General features: G+C 39.8%; 2 protein-coding genes across 5 annotated transcripts in view; one reads left to right on the top strand and one right to left on the bottom strand.

The window, feature by feature from the left end:
- The first annotated feature begins 1,508 nt into the window (after positions 1-1,508).
- Positions 1,509-10,591, top strand: LOC131776620 (sodium-coupled monocarboxylate transporter 1). Its single transcript, XM_059092837.2, has 16 exons — positions 1,509-1,686; positions 1,840-2,224; positions 2,970-3,035; positions 3,355-3,406; positions 3,861-3,928; positions 4,015-4,169; positions 5,031-5,171; positions 6,231-6,360; positions 6,892-6,980; positions 7,259-7,368; positions 7,537-7,607; positions 8,114-8,200; positions 8,814-9,019; positions 9,232-9,332; positions 9,459-9,607; positions 10,224-10,591. The coding sequence occupies exons 2-16, from the start codon at positions 1,880-1,882 to the stop codon at positions 10,266-10,268; spliced, it is 1,815 nt and encodes a 604-aa protein (XP_058948820.2). The 5' UTR covers positions 1,509-1,686; positions 1,840-1,879; the 3' UTR covers positions 10,269-10,591.
- LOC131776618 (ankyrin repeat and BTB/POZ domain-containing protein 2-like) overlaps positions 10,530-24,269 on the bottom strand; it is a 19,715-nt gene continuing 5,975 nt past the window's right edge. For 2 of the 4 annotated variants that reach the window (XM_059092834.2, XM_066171526.1), the window contains exons 2-19: positions 21,904-22,059; positions 21,484-21,748; positions 20,888-21,040; positions 19,030-19,195; positions 18,459-18,548; positions 17,793-17,894; positions 16,709-16,802; positions 15,465-15,680; positions 15,164-15,225; positions 14,625-14,688; positions 14,156-14,334; positions 13,860-13,968; positions 13,065-13,174; positions 12,552-12,638; positions 11,968-12,033; positions 11,766-11,879; positions 11,234-11,350; positions 10,530-10,982 (exon numbers count right to left, since the gene is read on the bottom strand). In XM_059092834.2, coding sequence (XP_058948817.2) covers positions 10,893-10,982; positions 11,234-11,350; positions 11,766-11,879; positions 11,968-12,033; positions 12,552-12,638; positions 13,065-13,174; positions 13,860-13,968; positions 14,156-14,334; positions 14,625-14,688; positions 15,164-15,225; positions 15,465-15,680; positions 16,709-16,802; positions 17,793-17,894; positions 18,459-18,548; positions 19,030-19,195; positions 20,888-21,040; positions 21,484-21,748; positions 21,904-21,925 — 2,106 coding nt within the window. In that variant the 5' untranslated portion in view covers positions 21,926-22,059 and the 3' untranslated portion in view covers positions 10,530-10,892. Of the gene's footprint in view, positions 10,983-11,233; positions 11,351-11,765; positions 11,880-11,967; positions 12,034-12,551; positions 12,639-13,064; positions 13,175-13,859; positions 13,969-14,155; positions 14,335-14,624; positions 14,689-15,163; positions 15,226-15,464; positions 15,681-16,708; positions 16,803-17,792; positions 17,895-18,458; positions 18,549-19,029; positions 19,196-20,887; positions 21,041-21,483; positions 21,749-21,903; positions 22,060-23,399; positions 24,252-24,269 lie in introns of those variants that run through there. The other 2 variants (XM_066171525.1, XM_059092833.2) reach the window with 2 other exon arrangements.

Raw genomic sequence — 24,269 nt, 5'->3', positions numbered from 1 at the left:
GAAGTACAGCTTGCATGTTTAATTAACTTTGCCCAATTTTTATTACGGTCTGCTTCAAGCAGACTGCAAGTTGCATTTCACTTTTTGGTATTCCATTTTAGTCCTATACTATATTGGAATCATTTTTTTCAAGAATATCTTCTTGTTCCTTAGTAGTGTACCTGCCACTGCTTACTTGATAGCACAGCACAAAAGCTATGAGCATCAAATTACTCTGTATGGGGAATCGGCTGAAATAAATTAGGCATTATTTGGCGATAAGCAAAGGGTTTCTGGTTGGTGTTCAAATAAGAAACGTTTGATTTATTTTTAATAGTAGCAATTTTTATTAAAAAATACTGTAAATAACACAAGCACAGGTTAATCTCATTCATATAATTGAATAAATTCTGTATATATAATAGATGACCATTCTATATTTTCAAGAATAACTTGCCTTAAGGTTTTCATACAGTGATACCTGCTGATAAATATCATTGAAATACAAAGCGAAAATATCAATTTGGTGAACTAAAATTATGTTATCCTATGAATATCTAAAGATGAATTGATTTTAGTATTTCAGACAATGGTTAGCCTTGTCAACAATACTTCTAATCAAACACAAATATCATGAAAATAGAGACTGTTCCTTTCTAAGAAATTCCACTCATATTTAGGCAGAGTGTTACATGACAAACTTCGGTAAATCTGGTTGAAATGTTCAAATCTAAAATCAATTTAAAGTCAATTCATTTAGAACTGGTTATATTTGTATTGAAGTAAAACAATATTGTATTAGCCGACAACTTCCGATAATCATCCGACTCGGAAACTCGTTACTAGTGCTCCATGGGCGTACCTCCAGCCGGTAGGATTTAGGCACAACCTTTTCTCAGGGATGGAAATCCTTGTATAACACCGTAGTTTATATGATAAAAAGTGATCTAATGATTTTGTATATTGGAGACATTCGAAATGATTTGTATGAGGTGCTAGTTACCTTCGAGTTTCTCATATTCTTGGTGATGTTTACATTTGTAAGGCAGATTAAATAAAGTTCCATTTTGTGAACAATACTTTCGACTTTGATTGATGATGTAGTTACGCACCGAAGGTATCGAAATGTGAAAGAATACAAATATCATTTTCCGTAGGAAAACAAATTACAGGTGCACTGTTCTGTTGGCCGTACCCTCCGCTCTCTTTAATCTTCTCTTGGTCGTTGTGTTATACAGTTCCAAGGTTCCTGTTTATCTGATTCCTGATTTTCTTAATTGTCTCAACATGACTCATTTAATTACGGCCAAATCAATTGTGTTATGATAAACAGATCAACACCCGCTGTCAGATAGATTTACTGAATTGATACCTCGTTTTAATTACCCATTGTTGAAGCGCAGGAGAACTTGACGATCTCTTGAAATGAATTGGAAGGACACAGTTTATGACTTTGTAGTTTTGATATCATTGTGTGTTTTTCATTTACAGACACAGCGCTTTAATTCCCTTCCTTGGGAAGTGGCGCAATAAATACAATGTTGCAGATGGAGTACGTGACGCATAACGAAGAGTAACACAATTTCTAAAAAGCCGCGGTAAATTGATTGACACAAATAATCCGTTCCGACCATCGCCCAAGTGTTTATTGTTTCCTTTTATCTCTGCTAATTCGGGAAAGTTAAATTGCTGGAGGCTTGAAGAGAGGTAGCGATTGTAAACTGCTTCTTTTCCTTGCGTTGATGTTTTATTATGTGACAATTGCTGTCTGTTTCAGAAGGACCGCAAGGCTAACATGCAAATTATGCTTTCCTTATTTGCTCAGGAGTAAGTTCTTCTCTGTTCGCCTTTTTACTATAGATAGCGCAGTCCTCGGAAATCGGCTCTAATTGACGCAGTTATGGCCGAAGACCACTTCAGTATTGTCGACTATGTTGTCTTCTCCATCATGTTACTTATCTCGGCGCTGATCGGGATTTGGTATGGCTGCGGACCGGGTGGAAACAAACAAAGGACAACGGCCGAGTATCTTCTGGGCGACCGCCAAATGAAGAACTGGCCTGTCGCCATATCGATTCTAGTGTCGTTCCTCTCAGCGATCACTCTCCTTGGATTACCAGCAGAGATCTACACCTATGGAACACAGTTCTACTTGATCATCATAAGCTACGTATTGATTTGTATACCTGTGAGCGCCGTCTACATTCCAATGTTTAGACGAATCAAGATCACTTCGGTGAACGAGGTAGGCCAACGGAGTTAGAAAGAAATCGCAACCGTTACTCAACACCTGTCAAAATTGAGAAAGTGTTAGGGCCAATTTCTATGACTAATTTTTCTGATCGAGTCAACTTATCTTCAGCGTTTGATAATTTTTGCATATTAAAGAAGCTTTTAAGGGTTTAGTTGGATAGTTATTATTAATTATCAGCCAGCCCAACAGGTTCTTTTGTGTATGTTTTGAAAAGTTCACAAACTTAGTCACGTGAAGTTCGCTTCCTCCATACCATTTTCACGGTTTCCGCCTTTGTTTTCTTAGAGCGAAAAAAGCCAGCTCTGTAAGTTAGATAGCATGATGATGAATTATAATGTCTTTGATTGGAATGGCAGGAATGTTTTCATTGCAACACTCACGCAGTTTGTGGTTAAACTTTAACCCTTCTGTAAGATTAATGATGCAGCAAGTGTCATGAATCAAGTATCACCTTTACGACCCATTTTCTTTTCATCGCTGCATGACGCACTTATTTCCGCCCTGCGCATTGGAAGATTTAAGACGAGTCAAGTTAAGCTTGTCTGGGTTCTGATCCTCATTATCATCACTAGGTCACGGTCTTACGAAACCGCTTACAGACCTGTCACCGGCTGCGTTGCTCAAAGCCTCAAAGCGTTGTTCTTTCATTCATTCACTCATTCAATCACTTTTTATTCCTTCCTATTAATCTGTTTATCTATTCATATCATTTTTTTTATTCATCTGTTTTCCTTAGTACCTTGACATGCGCTTTTCTTTTGGTGCAAGAATGCTTGGCTGTGCATTCTTCTTGCTATCGGTGGTAAGTACATTTTCATCGAAATTATCCTTCCTTTCCTTTCTTTGAAATGGAAGACAACCATGGCGTTAGGTAGCAACTTGTTCGAAAAAAGTAACTCTTAAACGTATAAAAGATTACTCGAACGATCCATTCCCCCGCCCTTCCCGTAGAGCAACCGTTCCGTCCCTTCCCTGAGCAAGTGTAATTTAATTTTCTTCAGCCCAAAAAAACTCTCAGAGAAGTCAAACAATACTATATGCTCAATTATACTTTTCATTCGGAAGAGCTCTTCTAACGTGCAGTATGATACCATTATCAACTTTTCCTTGATCTCTTGCAGACTCTGTATCTGTTCGTGGCGTTGTTTGCTCCTTCACTGGCATTGGAAGCGGGTAAGTGAGTTACAATAATCACCATGATCCACTTAGTGTTGGTCATCATGATCCACTTAGTGTTGGAGGGAAGGATGTGGGGTATTCTTGTGTTCTAGTTACTTAGCGCAACGGTTTTAAAATTGTTGTGTTAGTCAATATGGAGTGTTGCCTTTTGTTGACTAGGGTAAATCGGAGAAATCTGAGAATGCCCCAGAGAGGAGGTACTGATGCTCATTACAAAGTCAACCATAACGCCAAGTTTGAGAATTGATCAAATGTAACAACCACGTTAGCCTTTTCACCAAACATGCACTAAATCCCTTTGAAATACAACACATGGGTCTTTCCTAAGCCTTTCCTTATTACAACTTTTCCGCATGAGTCCGAGTAAATTTCCATTTATAATCTTAATCCACCTGATTTGAATTGACGTTCCGTACAGAAGAAAGAAATTATCTTTTCTTAATTCCAGTTGCAGGTGTTCCGCTCTCAGTTTCCATCGTCGCTACAGGGGTTGTGTGTACTTTTTACACTTCTCTGGTGAGAACTATTTCGGTCGATATTCCATAACTTGCTTCATTTTGTTTTAAAACGAGTCCACAACCAGGATGTTCATGTATTTGTAGGGTGGTCTCAAGGCAGTGGTTTGGACAGACGTATTTCAATCGATCATTATACTGGCAGGTCTTATTACAGTTGCTGTCAGTGGAAGTTTAGAAGTAGGCGGGCTGAGCAAAGTCTGGGAGATCAATAAAAAACACGGACGAATCAACTTCTCTGAGTATGTATGAAATGCAAATATTTGTACAATTATTGATTTACAGTCAAAAGCATACCTGCTTCCATTGTCGATGAATCTATACGGACTCCGCAATCGCTGGTTAACTCGATATCAATCGAAGAGGACTGTATACCGACTTCTTTTCCAAGTTTTATTCTCGACGAATCCGCCGACATCTTCACAATTCATTCAATCAATTCTCTCGTTGTAATAGTTCAAACGTTCTCCCAAATCCAAATTCCCAAGTCAACCTATTGTAATGTGTCTATATTCAATTCTTATTACCCAAAAGCACGCTTCACCTACCTAACTAGGCGAACTAAACGCGTGCAATTACAATTTCTCTCTTACAGTAAATCAACTGCGGACTTTGTTTACAATATTATGACATATGTCACACTCTCTAATGCAATCATTTACCATTCCGTGACATAGTGAATATTTACCAGGACATTTAATTAATGACTTAATTCGTAACTAATATTCCCCGAAATCCCTATAGCCTTGCCATACTAGTCAAATATATAATACAGGCCGACCTAGTATGAGACATTCCGAGTAGTCCCGACAGAAGTCGAAATTATAAACATGACTTTCCGATTTGTGCATCAGATGTACACTAGTACTATTACTACTGGGACAGGGGACACTCGTGAAAGTTATACCATCGAGATGGATTTATCAGGCAAAAATCCTGCATGTTGGAAAGAAAATGCTCTTGCGTAACACTGAGTAGATGCAGGAAAAGAATGAGTAATGTTTGAGAACCTCTTTTCAATTTTTAAAACACAATAAACAAATTGGCGAGTGAATACTACATTTTTGCTCACACTTAGTTTTGTTGACATACTCCTTCCTTAGTTTCAACCCAGACCCCCGGATTCGTAACACGTTCTGGACGCTTACCATGGGAGGCACTATCGCCCTGCTCCCAGTCTGGGCAACCACTCAATACTTTGTACAGCGGTATCTCGCAGTAAGGACACTCAAAGAGGCTAAAAGGTCAGTTTGGATAGTTATCATAGTCATTTTTTTCGCGCTCATGTGACCAACAGGTACGACTTTACAGAGCTAGTTTACGTCCATGAAGAACAGGATAAGGTGAAGACCTTCCGAAACGACACGAAGCTATCCACAAATCAAAATCGCATAATTTATGGTTCACATTACTCTGAACTCGTACTCATTTCTTTGCTGTAAGCAGGAGAAAAGAGATAAGCTTAATCCTGACATGAGCCGTCAAACCTTGCATCTCCTCCATTAAATCTAATTAAATTGCCAAAAAACTGGCAATAGATTTTTGCAGATTGGGTCCACCAGCTTCATAACGAGAGAATCCCGCGTCATATCCTTGGTTAAGCCTCTAGCCAGTGGAAGCCGCCACTTTGGTATAGTGCATGCGCTTCTCACTTGTATAGTGCGTGCGCCTCTCGCGTGTATAAGTTATGCGCAGTAAGGTTGCGCAATGTAATAGAAAGAAATTACTTCAGAGATCTAACTAAGGATCTTCAGAGCGCGCAAGAGTACACAACAACAGCTCAAGGAAGGATAAAAAATAATAAAATAACCCATTCCTTTAGGATCATCTTACCATCACTTTCATTACGAGAAGTCCTCCTATATCTAAAGGTACCCAGATTGGATAAAAGTCGAAGTTAACTTTGTTTGAATACACTCCGTAAGATATTAAGACGGAGTCCACTCCACAAACATTGCCCTACGACAAGGGCATCTGCTCACCATCACCAAACATGAAACTCAGAGAACTTTACCATACCAAAGCATGTAACTGAAAGATTACGTCGCCATTTAATTTTAATAATCATTGTTGATAAAAGTTTTTTTTACATTATTATTTTTAGTTTTAGAATTTAATGTAACATTGTAATTCTTTTCTATGCAAGACTAGTGACATTAAACACATTATTACTATTATTAGTATCATTTTTGATATTATCCCTAACCCCAACGAATAGTGCAAATGTGGTCATTCACCGCAAGCATTCAGGTTCTCAGAATTTTGTGTTATTTGATGCACTTGTATTTCTTCATGCCTTACAGAGCGTTATGGCTGAATATACCTGGGCTGATCATTGTGGTAACTATTTGTACACTGGACGGAATGGTGATATTTGCAACATACGCTGATTGTGATCTGATAGAAACTAAGAAGATCTCGAGAGGCGACCAGGTAAAGATCAGATTCAGGGAAAGGATGTGGGGTTCTATTCCAGCGCCTTTACATCGCAATGTATAAACATGTGTGGATTTTAAATTCTATGAATTAATACTTTTCTTTGTTTGGGGGAAGGAAGTTGTATGTTTGGGATCCCCAAAAGCTTTGTAGGTGGGAGATTCGATCGCCAGCCGCTGTTAAGAAAAACGAGCCCGCATCCTTAACAAGGAGACCGGACCCGAGAACGGTAGAAATCGAGAACGATCGATGAGATCGATCGAATATTTTCGGACAAATCCTACATGAGAAGAGGCTACCCCTAATTCTCCCCCCACCCTCTTCATTTTGATGTAGTATCATCTGCATGTTGCGAGGCGAGACTCTTATCTTGCTCAAAATACTTTAAATTAATTTTGTGTAAATAGTCAGACGGTTTCTCCGTTATTGCTGGGGCTATTTATATTCCGTAATACTGCAATGGCAATTCTTAAACTTAGCGTTCTTTTAACATATTATTTTAGGGATTATTCTTCAAATATTTTTCAGGTTCTTCCGTATTTCGTCATTAACAAGCTTGGACATCTCAAGGGCCTGCCTGGAATGTTTACTGCTTGTCTGTACGGCGCTGCTCTCAGGTACCTAGCTTGACATATAATTCTACATCTTTATTAGACGCAACACTTCTTGCATCATCATCTATTATCCTCTGAGAGACACCTTTCTATTCAAGATCATTCGCTTGATACCTCTGATAAATCCTTATTCAGTGTCAGCTTTTCACACATCATTACGATTTTTCAACTTTTCAGGTTCCAATATCAACGTGAGAAAAATACTAACGAAGACCAACTTCCATTTGGCCACAAAGGATCTATTTAGTGCTTATCTATTTCTGTATTTATTTTCCTACCAGCACAATATCCTCGGCTTTAAATGCCATGTCCCTTGTGACAGTTGAAGATCTCATCAAGCGAAGAATAAATTTAACCGACTCTGAAGCCACAAAAATTAGTAAAGTAATGGGTAAGATAACTTTTTACTCAAATATCAGCCTATGCACATTTATTTAACTCAGGAGCACAGACTTCAATGCTTCAATACTTCTTGCACACACTTCTCAGGAAATCCGGTGGGGCGACCGGCGTGTTGCTTTTGAAGTGTTGTTTATTTTCACGTATTTTCCCCTCTTAGCGGTCTTCTATGGCGGAGTTGTGATGGGTGGAGCTTTTGCAGTGAAATATACTGGTGCAATGGTTCTCCAGGTAAGACGTCATTTCTTACCTGAGTTACGATATTTTTCAGCCTGTGGTGCAGACTGTCTCGAAACACCATATCCAAGTTAACTTTCAGAACCCAATCATTTCTGTGGGTATTGCACTGTCAGCACAATACTCAATCGCCTTCGGCTGAATGAGTGAGTAAGTGAGTGTAAGAATGTAGGCCCGCGGTGCATGCATGAATTTCGTTTTCATGGTTAAAGCACTGCCCACATGTACGCTTTGCTGGCCTATTTTTTGATTCGGTAACAAAATCAATTCAGTATTGTTATATCCAAACGATCTTAACCAAGTAATTCTAGCTTTCATTGGCTTGAAGCCCGTACTCCGAATTTTCATCAGCCACAAATGATATAAACTTTGACGTTCATTGACTGCCTTCTTTGCTTTAGTTTTGCGGCACTCACCTGATACGAAAAAGCTCTCAATCTCAGCTAGCAAGTAAAGTAAGCAGTGATCATATTAAAACATCTGTTTCATATTTTCCTCAGCTTGCTTATAGTATCACCGGCATCTTTGGTGGAGCACTGCTTGCAGTTGTCACACTTGGAATGTTTGTTCCAAGGATGAACTCAAAGGTGACTGTTACCGAGCCTTGGCAACGTGTATATGATCCGAAACTTGAATCGGTTGTTCCCAGTTAAAATTTAAATACCACTTCTGAAAACAGTTTGGAGCAAACTTCGAGAGCTTTCGGTTTTAATTCAGGAGGGCAATTTCAGAAGGGAACGCACCTTTAACTCTCTACATCCTAAAATCAGTATCCACATTCTCTAGACTCCTTTCTATACATTTTCATCGGTACTGACATGGAGAATTCGCTCAAGTATGAAAGCCGGGGGCTTCCTAGTTTGGGGATCATTTCCCTCATCCTCATGATGTAAATGAATGATTCTGCAGTATCGATATAAATAGAAATTCAATGCTGGTCACTCTAAGGGTTTAAAGGGTTAAAAAAAACTCCCTTTAAGAGCAAACTTTTTTTTAAATGCAACTCGTTGTTGGTGGCAACATAATTTTTTTCAAGGGACGAGGTAGCTTACGTTTTCGAGGGTGCATATTTTCCTGAAGTAAACTGTTCTTCGAGAGACAACATCTTTTGAGGAGAACGCAAGCGATATTGGAATTCTTGGGTCGTAGGTGACGGGACTTAACTACTAAATCTTACAGTGATTTGGCCCCCATTTGCAGGGCGTCTACTTCGGAGTTCTGACAGGTGTTGCGTTGTCAGCATGGGTGTTCGTTGGTTCTGTTTTCTACCCGCCTGATACCAACCCAGGCCTACGTTCGGTAGAGGGGTGTTCATTTTACCAACAAGCTCTGATAAACGACACACAGGGGATTCTATCCAAATATGACAATGGAACCATTAGAAACCGTTTCAAACCACATACGGGGTAAGACCAGATCGCGCCTGATTTCTTTAGTTAATTTATGATCTTCACTTGCTTTTCGCTGAGTTATTTCAAACTTACTGTTTCTTTAAGATAATGAAGATTTTAAAACGCTGTAATGGGAAACTTCGTTTTAAATGACTCTCCGAAGTGGTTTTGTGTGGCTGAAACTGTTCAAATAACTAATACCATTGTGCTTTTTTTTCCATTTCCAGCACTCCGTTAGCTGACCTATACAGCTTGTCTTATTTTTGGATTTCTGGAGTGTCATTTGGTGCAGCATTCATTGTTGGATTGATCGCAAGTTTTGCCTTCGGTAATAACAATAAAATCATTGTAGCTTTGAGCTAACGTTCATGATTTGGTAGCTAGTTTACTATTGCAGGGGATAACCTACATCAGTTTGCCTTTTACTCAGATTTTTCTCTTTGTTTCACTTAAGAAACTGAGGCAGACAGGCATAAGAAAGTGGATTCCAAGTTGCTATTCCCAACAAAAGCTTGGTTACGCGGCTTTCTGCCTGGTCACAAATTCACATGGGAAGAAGAAGAAGTGGCGTATCTAAGCCAGGGAAATGAGGTCCAAAATAAGGTAAACGTGTAGCCTACCGTGTACCCTTACCCTCCCCCCCCCCACCCCCCCACCACCAGGAAGAAATGGAATGGAGGCTAGTAAAATTTTCTTCCCTTCCAAAATGAAAAGCATGTCTGCGTCATTGCTGTTTAAATTTCAAAAACTGCATCACAGAAGCCCACGCAAGTAACACTTTCAATGCTTTTTGGATGAACACCTAGTCCAAAGCTTTAGATCATGATTACAGATCTTCGCCTATAGCCTCAGCTAAGGCAGCCAAAACAATGAAGGGGGAGGGATGCTTTTTGTATTTTTTGATAATTGCTCTATCCAAGAAAAGTTATTTTGAAATTTGAATGATACACCGAGTTACTCTGATCAAAATATGCTAAAAGATGGTCGTAAAGGATACCAGTGGCCAATACTTCAAAGAAGAATTAAAGGTTTTGGTTACGAAAACATATTTTGCTCCTAGGGTCGGCCTTCCCTAGATTGACAATCTTCACGTCACTTAACTCAGAAGGCCTCCTTCGGGCTATATCGGAGTATACCAATCGTTAAAGTAATCCTTGATTTTCAAATTTGATATCATTTTCCTCCGTTATGACCCTGTCTCTAACTTTGTTATTTTCAGAAACAAGAGAACTATCTCCTGAAAAACGAGGATACCAAATTGTAGTCAGACGTGTTCTTATGATCATTGTATCAAAAGATGATCCAGCAATATATCTACATAGCTCTTTCGATGTTGCATTCAGCCCATGGTAGCTGAAAAAAGCGGACATTCGATTGCCATTTTCAGCAGTAGCAACAATAAACTAGTAACCACAATAACCCAGTATCGAACAGTATGTTAAAGAAACACATAACTTGGTATCATTTAACTTCTTTAAGGCTGAAAGTTTTGACAACAGCCAAATCGGCAGAAAGCAACACCACATAGTTTTGTCAGTTTTTCTTTGAAAAAAAAAATTAAATAAAGCATAATGTCCTTCTCAGGTTCGTACTAGTTGGGTTCTATTGTCAGTATACATACGTGTATGCACATTCACTCTTCCTGATCCACTGGGTGGTTTGAGATTCGTTTCATGACGGATTATTCGTTTCATGAAGGATTATTCTTTTCACTGAAACTTTTCACTCCCCACCCCCCCTCCATGGACAAATGACGCTCGTTAGCGCGCACATGAATAAGCATGACGTTGCAAAAATGTTCTCTATCATAAGAGTGTCTCCAGGTCCCTCTGTGTTCTTTTTCAATGGCGCGTCTTCAAAACACGGGTGTTGGTCAGCCTGTGTGTGTTCAAAACTGGACGGGTGACCTTCCGGGTGGTTTCGCTGTACTGTTCGCTTTGATTCTTTCAATCAAACAAGACTTCAGGGCTTGTAAAAGCTATGAAGAAAAAGTAAGATAAAACAAAGCCACAAGAAGGACCAACATAGTTAAGATCAAATTGATGTTAAGAAGGTTACAAAACGAGAATCATTATCTATATCCCCTCTCGGCTAAAAAGAAAACAGTCTACACGCTCATCCGTCCTAATACTAGAATAAAACAATATGTGATTGTGACACACACGATAACACACAGTAAGCAGGCTAGTGACCAGTCTCCAGCCTTCCTTCATTTCACATCGCAGTTACCTCATTGCTATTGTTGTTAAACAAAGTGTCCCTAAAATTCTTGACTTCCATCATGGCTGCCAGGTTTTTCAAAATGAAACCTGCGCAATAGCTGAGCAGCTCTTTTGCCTCACACAACTGAAAAGTTACAGCAAGAAGTCCCATCAAACCATCGGCAATATATCATTAATAGAGCGTTCCCTATTTATGATAATTCCTGAGAGTTCTAATTAAAATTAAAATTTCAAGTCGCGACCCTTCCGTCAGGGAGGCACAGAGGTCATATTTACCACACGTTTACGGTAATTTTTTTCGAAATGTTATTTTTCCTTCAATATAGGGTGTTTGAGAGGGGGTGTGATTTCTTTAGAGACTCAATTAAAAATTGCCCTACGTTTCAAGTGTCAGATACTGGTGGGGTGGGTTGAAATCTGAATTTGAGAAATGGCGCCCTTTGGACTCCCGGGTTGTGGTTGACGCAACTGTAAGCAAAAATGAATGGATGAACGAAAAATCAAACTTAAAATAAAAGGAAGATCAACGATTTACTCACATTTGCGAAAACGTATGTGTCGACAACGTTTTCACAGTCAAGGTGTTTCGCAGCAAAACGCTCACAATGACGTTTTAATGAGTCCAACATGAAGTACTGCGAAGCCTGTAACAACTATGTGGGAAACCAAGACGGAAAAGCAAGTTAAGAAGTGAACAGACTACAGTCCTCTCAAATGCACGAAAAAAAATCAATCACAAACCTCCAGAATTTTATTTTGATGTACAGGATCGTCCACCGTTCCGCTGTATAAAAACTGAATCACAAGCTAAGAAAGTAAAGATGTTATCATTATCACCCCCTCATTGATATATATATTAAATAGGTGTAAAGCTGCCTCCTCCATGTGGTAGGCCATACTATCTTCTCTTCCCCCGGGCAGAATAAAAAGGGAAACAACGACAAGAAACCTAAACCAACCAAAAATAATGTCGTCAAGTTTCCCTTCGAAGGATCGCCGTTCACTTTGGCTGGTCGTGAGAGGATGGAGAGCTTAGTGTCTTCCCACAGCACACGAAAGAATAACGCACCCCGATCCATACAATAGTACACTGATGTGGGCCTGAATGTTTACAGGGCGGATAACGCTATCCACTCACTGGATGAGTCTTTACCCATAGAATAAGTGTTAACAAGACGCACTGTGCTATATCCAGTGGATAAACACTCGTCCAGCGGATAGCGCTTTCTACCCTTAAAACGACGGCGACATAAAATCTGTGATGACTATCGTGTAGAGCAAGCAGCGTCCATAAACGCAAATGTTACTTCAATCATAAACCTTACCATAAATATTTCATATTTTATGTCAGTTATTTCAATACAGGGGGTGCTCCCATCGTTCGGCTCGATAGTCTTGTTTGACAGCATTGCCTTTAAAGTGGAAGACAATCCAGTTAGATAAACAATAGAAACGTAAATGCCGATATATCTTAACTATCTTGTCGATATATCTCAATTATATCTTAACCCTTCAACTCCCAGGATCGGATTCATACTTCTACCTCCTATAACTGCTTTGAATTTCCTAGTAAATTAGGTAAGCGCAGTTTTTGAACAGGTTCTCTGGTTGAGAAGGGGGCGAAGAGGAAAGCGAAAAGAAAGAGAGCGAAAAGGGGTTGGGGTAGGAGAGAAGGAGGGGTAGGTGGAAACTGCTTGCCTTGCCGCACCCCCCACTCCCAAGAGAATTTGGCGCTATTTCAAGTCAAAACCCTCTAGCTAGTTAATTTTAATATTCTTGTCTTCTCTCAGTTGGATAATACACTAAAACTGTGACAAAAGCGCACTCGTATAACAGACCTTAAACTTCTTTGAGGCGGTGGCCAGGATGATTTTATGAGCGTAAAACGGTCGCCCTTCAACAACAAACGTGATGTCAGACATCTCAGGGCTGTTAATGTAATCTGGGCCTGTCAGAGAAATGTAAAACATATCAAGTAAACAAACCTGTATCAATTCAAACTTAGTTAAACGGCCTTGCCCACCACGAGTCTTATATGACTCCTATAATGGTAGAGCGTCCAAAGACCGAACGGTCGTAGCTTCTTATTGGAAGCCCTCAGAAGCCCTTGGAAGCACTATTAGAGGCACTCGGAATTTTTTTTCCCAGTCTGCCGGTGTCAATCATTGAATGACATCGTTTTTTTTTTTTCCAGTATATCAGACTTCTTCCATAACTAAACGAATTATAAAGCTGAGGTGCTTACAGAGCAAGTCTCCCATGAGTGTTGAAATAAATGCGGGATTGCATTGTCTTGAGTTCTCACTAAGTCTTTTCACAATTCCCTCTGATCTGATCGGATACGGTTTTGTTTCAAGGAGACTGAATCTAAACGCGCTTAGCATGCGACAGACCCTCATTATTGGGGCTACGGGACACGCGTTTCTCCGTCCACGGGTAGATTTGAGAAGAGTCGGGGAGAGTTTGCGGGGAGTCTTCCACTAACAGTGCCAGACCCCTCACCGACTCGTGTTACTCAAGGCTTCATAATTTCCCGCGGTTGAAGAAACACTCAGGCCAAAGAACAAATAATAAGGGCCTGGTCGCCAGCAAAAACGTGCTATAAAGACCATCTAAGTGAATGTGTTGCTCACCGATTCTGATTGACGTCTGTGTTATGGGAAGTATCTCGATCTCCTTTAGAGGTTGACGGCTAAAACAACACGACAGCACCGAGGCAAGCTCCTTCGACAGAGCAAGGTCCTAAATTTATCACAGTAAAACCAATTAAAACCGCGTGTTACGTCTACCTTTGAAGTCGTAACCATAAAAAACACCACCAGAACGTAAGGACTGTCTATCTATTTTCTTCAAGACGCATAACAATATATCTATTTTTTTTCCACAAGGCACTAAGTTCTCCCGATCACTGATTCAATGTTTATGTTACCTCACATTCCTTGAAAATATTGAACAGGATGACAAGTCCGTCCTCACAGAAGTCACTTGTGTACTCATTAGTCGGCATTGACTGAAAGTCGCGCAACAAACATTCGAGGAATGCCTTTTGTCCTCGTTCGTAAGCGTGACCTACAGTTTGACTCCAACAATGGATGTTCCATGGCACACCTGAGCAGGACAAATGGAGAAAGTAGGTGGATTTTGTGATATATATATAGGTCCTCCGGTTTCCCACCCTCCAAAAAATTTTAACATTCCCAAAATCAACTTGACCTGGAAACAGTGGACAAGAAGAGCCACCTCGTGGAATGTCCACTCCTAAATTCATATTTTCATTATCTTCACTTTGTATTACACGATCTCCTTGGCCTTTGAGATAAATTTTTTGCTTGTTTTCTTTGCTTTTATGATACTTAGACGAAATACACTCTTAGAGGTAACGCATCATTCATTCTTACCCAAACTTCTTAACTCCATTGCGATTTCAAGGAATCCATGCTCACAGCTGTGGTACAGAGCCTCCTTAAAAGAGCGAAACATGCGAAGTTGAACAATGAGATATGTAAAGAAGAGTTAAGAATTTAACCCTTTTAATCCCCTAAGAGTGACTAGCTTCTAATTTCTCCTTACAATATCACCCTTCAATCAAACATAAAGGTCATGAGGATTAAAGAATTGATCACCTATGCAAGAAGCTCTTGGTTATCAGTAAAATGATCCTTATCCAGCACCACAGGAAATGTAAAGAGAACATTGAAAAGAATATGAATATTGATGTTAGGGTTTTACGGGTTGAGGAATTCAAATTATGACATCTCACTGGAATCCTGTGGTACCATCTTATTCTGCACGTCATCTACCTTTCTTGTTTTTTTCAAAGTTCATTAATCATTGTCCTCATTACCTTGAATCAGTTTTTATTTATTTCAATATGCTTCACTCATACAAAAAGGTAAAAACCCAGCTTGTTAAGTCAACATTTAGAGAGGACATATACCTCAAGAGCCATGCTTTTTTTCTTTGTTAATTTCATTTCGTTTCCTTCATCCGAGAGAGAACCTGGGTTGAGGCAAAAAAAAAAAAAGAAAGAAAGAAAGAGAAAAACAGAGTTCAGAACATCAGAGTAACACAGTGTAAAAGACAAAGATTAATCCTTTTGCGCAATTTTCCCAAGAGCCTTACCAGTTTGGCTCGAACTCGAGGTAGTAGTTTAGCCTCTTTTTATATATTGCGTCCACAAAAGAAATTATTACTACTTCGGCGCTTTAAGCTTCAAATAAAATCGTTTATAAACTAACCTTCGGTAAGAATTTCTGTAAGTGACAACATGTCGTTTTCCCGTCGTGGACCAGGCTCCGCCAGTAGTTTCCGCAAGATGTTTTTGAGCCCATGTGCAGCCGCAGCAGCATACGCGTTTCCAAACCCCCGCAATCCTGGGCTAAAAGAACACGTGTTAACGCTGACATAGGGATCTGCAGCTTTCCTCAGGAGCATGGAGACGACTTCGTAATTACCTGGGGCGGATGAAGCTACTATTAAACTCGGGTGATTAGAGAAAACCAAAGCAATGCTCCAAACAACAACACGAACAAATGAATAAACCTCCAAAATTGCACCTGAAATTGGTGTTATTCGTATATACTGAAAGTTTTACGTCAATAACCTCCCAACTTACAATATTGCTCTAACCTAAGCTTGCAAACGTCTGAAATTCTTCCAGCTGGAAATTATACTTATCCTGCTTAGGGATGAAGTGATTACATCAAACTTTGTAAGATTACCAAAGAAAGAGAGCTTATCACATTATTTTAAAAATGAAATAAATTTCATTTAACCTGCGGGTGAAAGTCAAGCTAAGAAATGATCCTCGCAGGGAGACTGTAATTTTCAACAATTTCAAAAAAGAAGCCTGAAAAAATTCAAAACTCGAAAACAAAAATTCGAAACCTGCATATTTTCAAGCTTCTTTTCTGCAATTTCTTAGGCTTGCAGTCCACCTGCGACGGTCTTTGCTTTGCTTCTAAGAGAGCTTTATTGCTTTCTGGTTTAGATTTTCTGTGTAGTTCAATTATCAACCACCATTCTAGAGAAGGGTCGTCTCTAATATTGATAAGTTAATCAAAGCCATAGATTTAATCAGGAATTAAAATAACAATTTTCTATGCCTTAGAAAATTAACTCATTGACCTCTAAGAGTGATTATCATCTAATTTCTCCTTATAATATCATCCAGAATCACACATTAACGTCACAAGAATAAAGGAACTGATCACCGACTAAAGAAGCTCTTGACTGTTCAAGAAATTCTCCTTGTCAGCACCTTAAAGTATGTATGAAAACAATGTGGAGAATATGCATACTGATGTTACGTGTAAAGTGTTAGGACCGAAAAAAAATAGATCGGAGAGGAACAAGTATTGGCAGGATTTCAGGCAGTTACATCAATCAGACGCAGACACACTCACCCGCGGATTATCATACAAGAAATATTTGGAATACGTCAGAGATCAATACGCACGTGACATGACGTCAGATACGTTACCTGTTGCGGCAGCCAACTGTAATGGAGTCTCCACTTGGTTTTCTTTCCCATGATTCATAGCTCCGTTTGGATTTGCTCCAGCGTCTAACAATAGCTGTTGATGATTAAGGGATAAAATTTTGTCTTGTTTTCAGAGGCGGAATAAAAAAGTGGGTGACAGACTTGAGAGTCCGGCCCAAAGAAAACTTGGGCCGGGTTGCTCAAAAACACGATTGACCTAACACGGGATTAGTGTAAATTTTCAATTGGGTTTAATAGCTTTTTTTCCTGTTAATATCAAGTCATATTGAGATAAAACCCAACAAACCCGTAGCTCTTAAACGCGCTTATCTTCTAAAAATTAGAGCCAAGGTTCACTTCTAATCCTCGATTAATGTTAACCCTCTTTCGAACAACCCGGCCTTGGAGGAGAACAGTAGAAAGGGAAAAAAATGACAGAGGCTAGACATGGGGGCAGCTTGACAGACCGGCAACCGACAGAAATCAATGGCACTTTCTGGCTAAGGCCGTATGCGCATGGGCACACGAAAAGGACCAACAGACTTTATCAACTGCCAAAACTGATCTGGGAGCGAGAAAACTAAAAAAAGAAAAATAAACAATGCGAGGTAAAAGAGGGAGAGGAATTCGAATGTAACCTCATCTTTCTCTCTGGGACCAACATTGTGGACAGATTTGATACATTTAGGTAAGTTTCTAGAAATGATAGGAGGCAAAACTATGTTTTAATAATGCGACATTTAGTTCGGCTGTCGAAGATATTTCGGGAAAGTGCATCAAAATTTCAGTGATATAAGTTTTAAGAGATTTCGCCCAGCCATAGGCTTAGCTTCCAAGGGGCTTTATTTTCTTGGAATAACATTTAATTGTACATGTAAACCCTCATTATTCCTTGACCGCGGTAAAACTTGCAAGGCTCCTGATGGGGGGAGGGGGGGGGAGGGGGGGAGGGGGGGAAAAGGGAGGGGAGGGGGGGTTAAAGCCCAAAGCCCAAAGCCCAAAGCCCTCCTCCCTAACTCCCTTCACCTCCTCGCATTTTTACAACATTAGTGATATTTCTCCTTCCATGACATGTACATCTTACCTGACACACGTTCACGTGACCTTTCATGGCCGCAAAAGACAGTGCGGTCCAGGAGATGAGCTCCAAGTTTAGGAGTGGATAGATTTGTTTGTTGTTTGGAACCTTGGAAAGGGGAAAAGATATAGATTATAGATTTATACATGTTGCTTACAAAACGCCCAAATTTTTAGCCCGCCCTCGTGTGGCGTGATATCACCTCATTTACGTTGTCTGTAACCTTGACCCTTCAACCCCTGAATAATTTCTCCTTACAATATCACCCCTAAAATAACACATTAAGGTCATGAGAATAAAGGAAATGATCAACTTAAGAAGTTCTTGATTGTTAAACCAGTTCTCCGTAACAGTATCTTAGAAGATGTCTAGAGAACAATATGGAGAATATGCATAATGATTTAAGGGTGCAGAGGGCTAATGATCATGTTTATCGACCAATAGCGCTTGAGAGTTGCCGCAGTTATTCTTAAAAATATTATTTTAATGACTACTTCACACAAAACCGTAACTTAACTGGGACATGTCTGGCACAGGACACTTTGAATTTCAATGGTCCAATCCCTCGAACACTGTCTTCTATTCAATTTCAACACCATGAAAAAAGCGTCTTGTTTCATAAGCCATCGAAAAGAAGAAACAAATCTTAAGCAAATATTCAGCAAGTCCCACCTGGGTGTCTAGTAACGCGTGGCACTCTATCAGCCTCTTGACAAGAGCCTCGTTACCGTAAGCGCATGCGTACATCAGCGGCGTCATTCCCTAGTGAGATCAAAATTGCACAGTTACAAAGCATCGTGGTTCCATTGAATCGTTCAGTAATAAGTTGAGTGTTGTGAAGCCAGATCCAAAGTGCTCACAACCAACTATAGAGGCAAGCGCAAGGGATGATGTCTTAAAAAAGAAACCCATAAAAACTCGAAGTGAAACCACGCGTGAAAGTGTTAGCAATCAGGTCGCAATCGGTTTAAGCTTTGCCTCTGATTAGCTGAGCTGGTGTTGCAGGTTTCGACCAATCATGGGGCGTAGGAAAGCAAAACTAGAGAAATTCCGGATTGCTTTCGAATTTGTCAGGAACGTTACGCTATTCAAAGATTAAGGATGTGATGTGGCATTCCTCTTTTGCTTTCGCCTAACACGGAATATCAACACAGCTGACCCTTGCGATTTTAAAGATGCATGTCATATGCGAGCTTATAGCCGAAGAAATAAGAAAGAATAATTATTCGCCCATGGCACGTACCTGTAGATTGATAGTGTTGGCTTTCTCAGGTCCTAACATTACAAGAGCCTGCGGTATTACGTCGACTCTTCCGCTTAAGAGCAGGCGCAAGCCCAGGTCTTGCTGAAAGCTAACAGCTGCGGTTGTGGGGGACAGGGAACTAGAGACGGTCAACGAATCTGTGGGGCTTAACAATCAAATATGATCAGATAAAACTTCCTATTAGCCAGCCAAATGGTTACTTAATTGTGAATATCAGTGAAGAGGTGGAGCATGAAATAAAATTAAATAGCCCGTGAGATGGGAATGTATTAAAATGCTTTACAAATATTACAAGCCTGGACGTTGTCCTAAATTAGAGAAATAGTACTAAGCTTGTATCGTTTGGCCCAAAAGTAGCAGTACAAAGCAAAATACATGATACATCTGTCATTAAATTAGAAGATGACCAATTTTTGAGTTATCTTTTTTTATTAAAAAAATAACATCTACGTTAGCGTACAGAAAGTGGTGTGTTGCTCACGCCAATCAAATCGTTAGGGTATGTATCTCGCACAAATCAGAGCGTCGTTTTTGTTCTTTGGTTTGAGAGGTGTTCAAATTTCAACCAAGTAATGGGGGGGATTCGGAGAGAGAGGTTCGTAAATTGGAATCATCTTTTAGAACGAGAAATGTTGGCTTTTATGTGTTTTTATCGAGTGTTTTACCGCATTTTACGAGAAATGCGACACCACTGGACAGATGAAAGATATCAGGTTACCTATAGTAAACGTGTTACTCATGCTGTGAAAATGGTGGATAGTTGTACGAGAGAAAATGGAGTTCTGTGCACTGTAGCGCGATCATGGTTATTGTTCCTTCACGACGAAAGTGAGTGAAAAATTTTTGAATCAAATATTGCTTGAGGTGTTGATGAGTTGCACCAAACATTTTGATTTGAGCAGTTCTTAACAGCAAGCTGTGTTGCAAGATTCATGATTTGTGGAGTGTGCCGATTATATTTTTCTGGATTGGTTTGCTCGGTGCTATCTCTAGATGAATGTCTGATTAAAATTAACTATGGACGATTTTGTATATGTTTTCGATGCCTAGAGAAAGTGATCTGGTGGAGTCGTTTCAGATACCATCGTTAGCATGTTTATTTGATTTTGTTCTCTGGAATGAATGATTTACGGAGGTAAGTTAATATGATGTGATCTACTAACGTCGGAAATATATCAAGTCGAAGGAACAGTTTTGGTCTCCGTCCGCATTTTTGTAAACAAAATAAACACATACCGCTTAAAAAGATGATAACACGGACCACGTGCAAAGTTTTCAATTGTTTCTCTAATGTTGCGCGGGTTAAATATTCACAAAAATACCTGTGTGTGAGTTAATTCGACATTTTCGTTATTTCCGAGTTAACACTCTTCTTTCCTTTTGTAAGAAGTTAGACATAACTCACAATGTTTCAAGTAATCCACCCACCCCCCAAAAAAATAACTCTTGCATGCATAGCATGCCTATGTTTAATCAAGGATCAACATATTTGTTCCAGTTCAAATCGGCATATTAATCATAATTAGCGATTGTCTTTCATCACGTTTCATCATATTTTCAGCGTTTTTATCATATTTTCTCTGTTTCCCTTAAAATTTATTCACTGTAAAGTCAAGACATGAAAATACTTTGGAGTCACCTAAAATGGAGTCGTTCCTAGCTTTTAACTTTCCCCTTTTAAGAGTGACGTCAGGAAATTATTCAAAATTATCCTTTGCTCGTCCCTTTTACCTAATTCCTTTGACCAAAATCGTGTAAATCGCGATCATTTTCTTGATGCTAAAATTGCTTTGAAATTGGTAAAAGAAGGAAAAAAAATTAAGAAGAGGGAATGTACCACAAAGCTCGAGGCTCACAGTCGTTAAAGGGCAGTAGCAATCTGGCTGCCTGTCTGACGTCATCGTCATCGACGATACTGCTCCCACGGTGTTCGACGTGCAGGCTCGCTACTCTCAGCCACTCTACCAGCGGAGGAAGCTGGGAATGTGCACTGCAAACAGAAGATGGTACACCTGTTGGTAATTTAGAGGTCAGTAAGCCAGTCTTTAATTCTGCTCTCTGTCTGTTTGCCTGTCTGATCGACCTAGTACTCGTACATGCGGAAGTCAGTGAGTCTGTCAGTCATTCCGTTAGTCAGTCTATAAGTCAGCTGGTAACTCAGCTCGTCAGTCAGTCAGTCAGTCAGTCAGTCAGCAATCAGTCAGCAAGTCACTCAATCAATCACTAAGTCTGCAGGTGGTCAGCCAGTCAGTCCGTTAGGACGTCAATAGGTCAGTCATGCAGTCTATCCGTCAGTCAGCTGGCGAATACGTCAATCAGTCGATTTGGCGTTCCATCAGACAGTCAATCGACCATTCATTCGCTGGTCGATCAGCACGTCACTCATTGCCAGATATCAGTCATTCAGTCAGTTAAACTCTGGGATAGACCTACCGTCTCGTAGCTGCCAAAATGTCCGAAATGTCCTCATCAATTTGATGGGAGCACTTCATGAAATAAGACAAAGTGTGCAGTGCATTGGTTGCCCAGTCCACTTGAGACATAAATTTGTTATCTTTGCTTTGGTACGCATCTGAGAAACGCTGTCGAGCCTGGTGTACCAGCTCAGTCAATTCAGCCACTGATGTAACACAGGCAGTCGTCATGCATTTGTCCAATCCCCTCCGCCTTGGTGAACCTGTTTTCGGGCTGCTTAGAGCTGAGACAAAAAAATTAACACCCATGAAAGTTTAACGGTAGCAAACTCCTCTGACGGAAATCTGAAAAAGTCACAAGGGTTTGTGCTTACGGCAGGAAAAAATTAAACTGATAATGCTAGCTCCTGTAATAGATACAGTAAGCATAAGCAAGTACCTTTCTTTGGCGCAGCGTACATCTCGATAGAGTCGGTGATACCAAATGCTGTTCTACCGGAGAGCAGATGATAATATGGCTGGAAAATTCCCCATAAATCACCATCAGTATTGATCCACTCCTCGATTACTTCGGGAGTCACTTGGTCAATACCCTCTGAAACAATAGTGATCAATTATTAGAATAAGTTACAATCCCTAATCCTTAATTCATGGCCTATAATATGAACGTTTTTTCAGGTGCAGTCTTTGTGCTTCAATTTCATCCTGCAATAACAGGTTCTTTGAAAGAATATTAAAGGATCATTTAAACGTAAATCTATGCACACCCCGTGTGTAAAAGTTACGTAAAATGCCAAATTCGTTGAGCAGTCTGCACAAATAATATTGAAGCCAGACTTCCATTAAATGATCTTTGTAAGCCCGTAATCTTTGCAGCCCGTCAAGGTAGATAAAGATTATTCATGATTTGAACGCTTCATTATTACCGGCAGAAAGTCAATACAAATTTTCAGTCCAACCTCAGTAAATCATACATCACATTCCTTTTTGCTCAAGGGTAACAAAAGAGAGAAATATCTAAGCTCTCTTGCTAATCAGATTAACTGTTTCCATAAAAGAAACCTAAATCAATGGAACAGGTCTAAGTTAGTAAGGGCTAGCTTGGGGGTTGACCACAAAATTTATACATAGCCGCTTTGGAATAAACTGCCATGGTATCTTTTCTGTTTTGTACCTTAATTAAGTGTAAATAACCCAGTATTCTTAAACAAAACCTTTAGATCTATAAAAGATTCTATCATTTGAAAAATATATCAATGACGTTTTATTTCTCTTTCGACTAAACCTTCTCCCCTTTTTTAGTAGACGCATAAAACATGTTTCCATGCACGACAAGCTGTATATCAGCTACGCTCCATTGAACAACTGCACTACAAAGAAAAAGCAGTCTTAAAAAGAGGTTGAGGATTTTGTAACGCATGTGGTTAGAAATCTGATCGTTTGTGCTGTCCACACGAGAATATACATGACTCATAGATGAAGAAATAATCTCGGGTGAGATTTGCGACAAAATCGAGCTTTTCGCTTTTTAACACACATCGCACCTAAAATCGATTTTTTTTTCCCAAGTAAAGCATTACAGTATCAGAAATAGACCCCACTGGGAGCCAGGCAGAATTATCTCCATGAGATGGAGTAGGTGAAGCGCTTCTCGAGATAATTTTCGCATTTTTAACGATAAAAAAATGCTACTTTGGAGATTCTGACTGATATTGTAGTTATTGGTTTTCAAACCCGTGCTCCCTGGGAGTAGTTCTGTTCTGTTCGTTTTGTTCACGACTGGAAGTGACCGTGATGGCATTAAAATTTAAATTTACAAACACAAACGGTCAAGGCGGACGTGGTCAAAGTTTACCATCAAAAGCAGCATGGGTAAACATAATTACCATTTCTACTGTATATTAGCATGATTAATGAGCAGATAACAAAGATTACCCAGATTGTTGACAGCTCTATAGACAAGCTCTTCAGCGATGTATTCTAACGTAGCGCTCAGGTAAATTGCTGCCGCGTCATAGATACGAGCGGCTACTTTCATGTTGACCAGCCAGCGAAAAATCTTACCCACTGGAAGAATCAAACCGCAGCGGGTTCTTTTAGACCGACGAAATCTATCGCTGGACATAGAATACAGAGAAAATGCTTTGGACGCTAGTGTCACACACGTCCTAGCCATGGACAGTGAAAGAACCAAGCGAATACTAGTTTGGATCTCGTGCTTAGAACATTTCGAATACCGCACGGAAAGTCGTTTCGCTTCCCGCACGATTCGCAGCAGAGGTCGCTGTAATAGAAACGACACGCGTTCTACAGCTTGTGGAGAAATGGCGCGAAAATGTTCCCGCGTTCTACCGAGGCGAAGAACTTTTGAAATGTCTTGTAGTGTCCATGGAAATTCGTCCAATTGAGGTAGCATAGGCAGCCACACGTCCCAATCGTTCTCTAACTGAGCCACTAGTCCACCATTTCTCGGTGACTTGCTATTTTCTGCCGTCCCTGGGATGAGAAAATGAGAATTCGCCGGTAAATACCACTGCTCCATGGCAAAGAGGTTGGAAGCTACCTTAATTTAACTTTGTCATTCCTTCACGTTTGCATGCAAGCACCACATCCAAATGATTAAGACTAGAAAGGACTTAGCTAATTAAACTGTAAACAGTTAAACGTCTAAACGAATCAAAAACAGGTGAAATTTGATTGACACAATTCTGTGATACTATTGGTATATCTTATTGTGGTGCCAGTAAATAAGGCAACAATCGCAAAAGAAACATTTAAGCCGCGGAGACAATAGTTTGTTTTCAT

The sequence above is a fragment of the Pocillopora verrucosa genome, chromosome 8 (assembly GCF_036669915.1).
Source record: "Pocillopora verrucosa isolate sample1 chromosome 8, ASM3666991v2, whole genome shotgun sequence".
NCBI lineage: Eukaryota > Metazoa > Cnidaria > Anthozoa > Scleractinia > Pocilloporidae > Pocillopora > Pocillopora verrucosa.
This window is presented reverse-complemented; position numbering and strand designations above follow the sequence as displayed.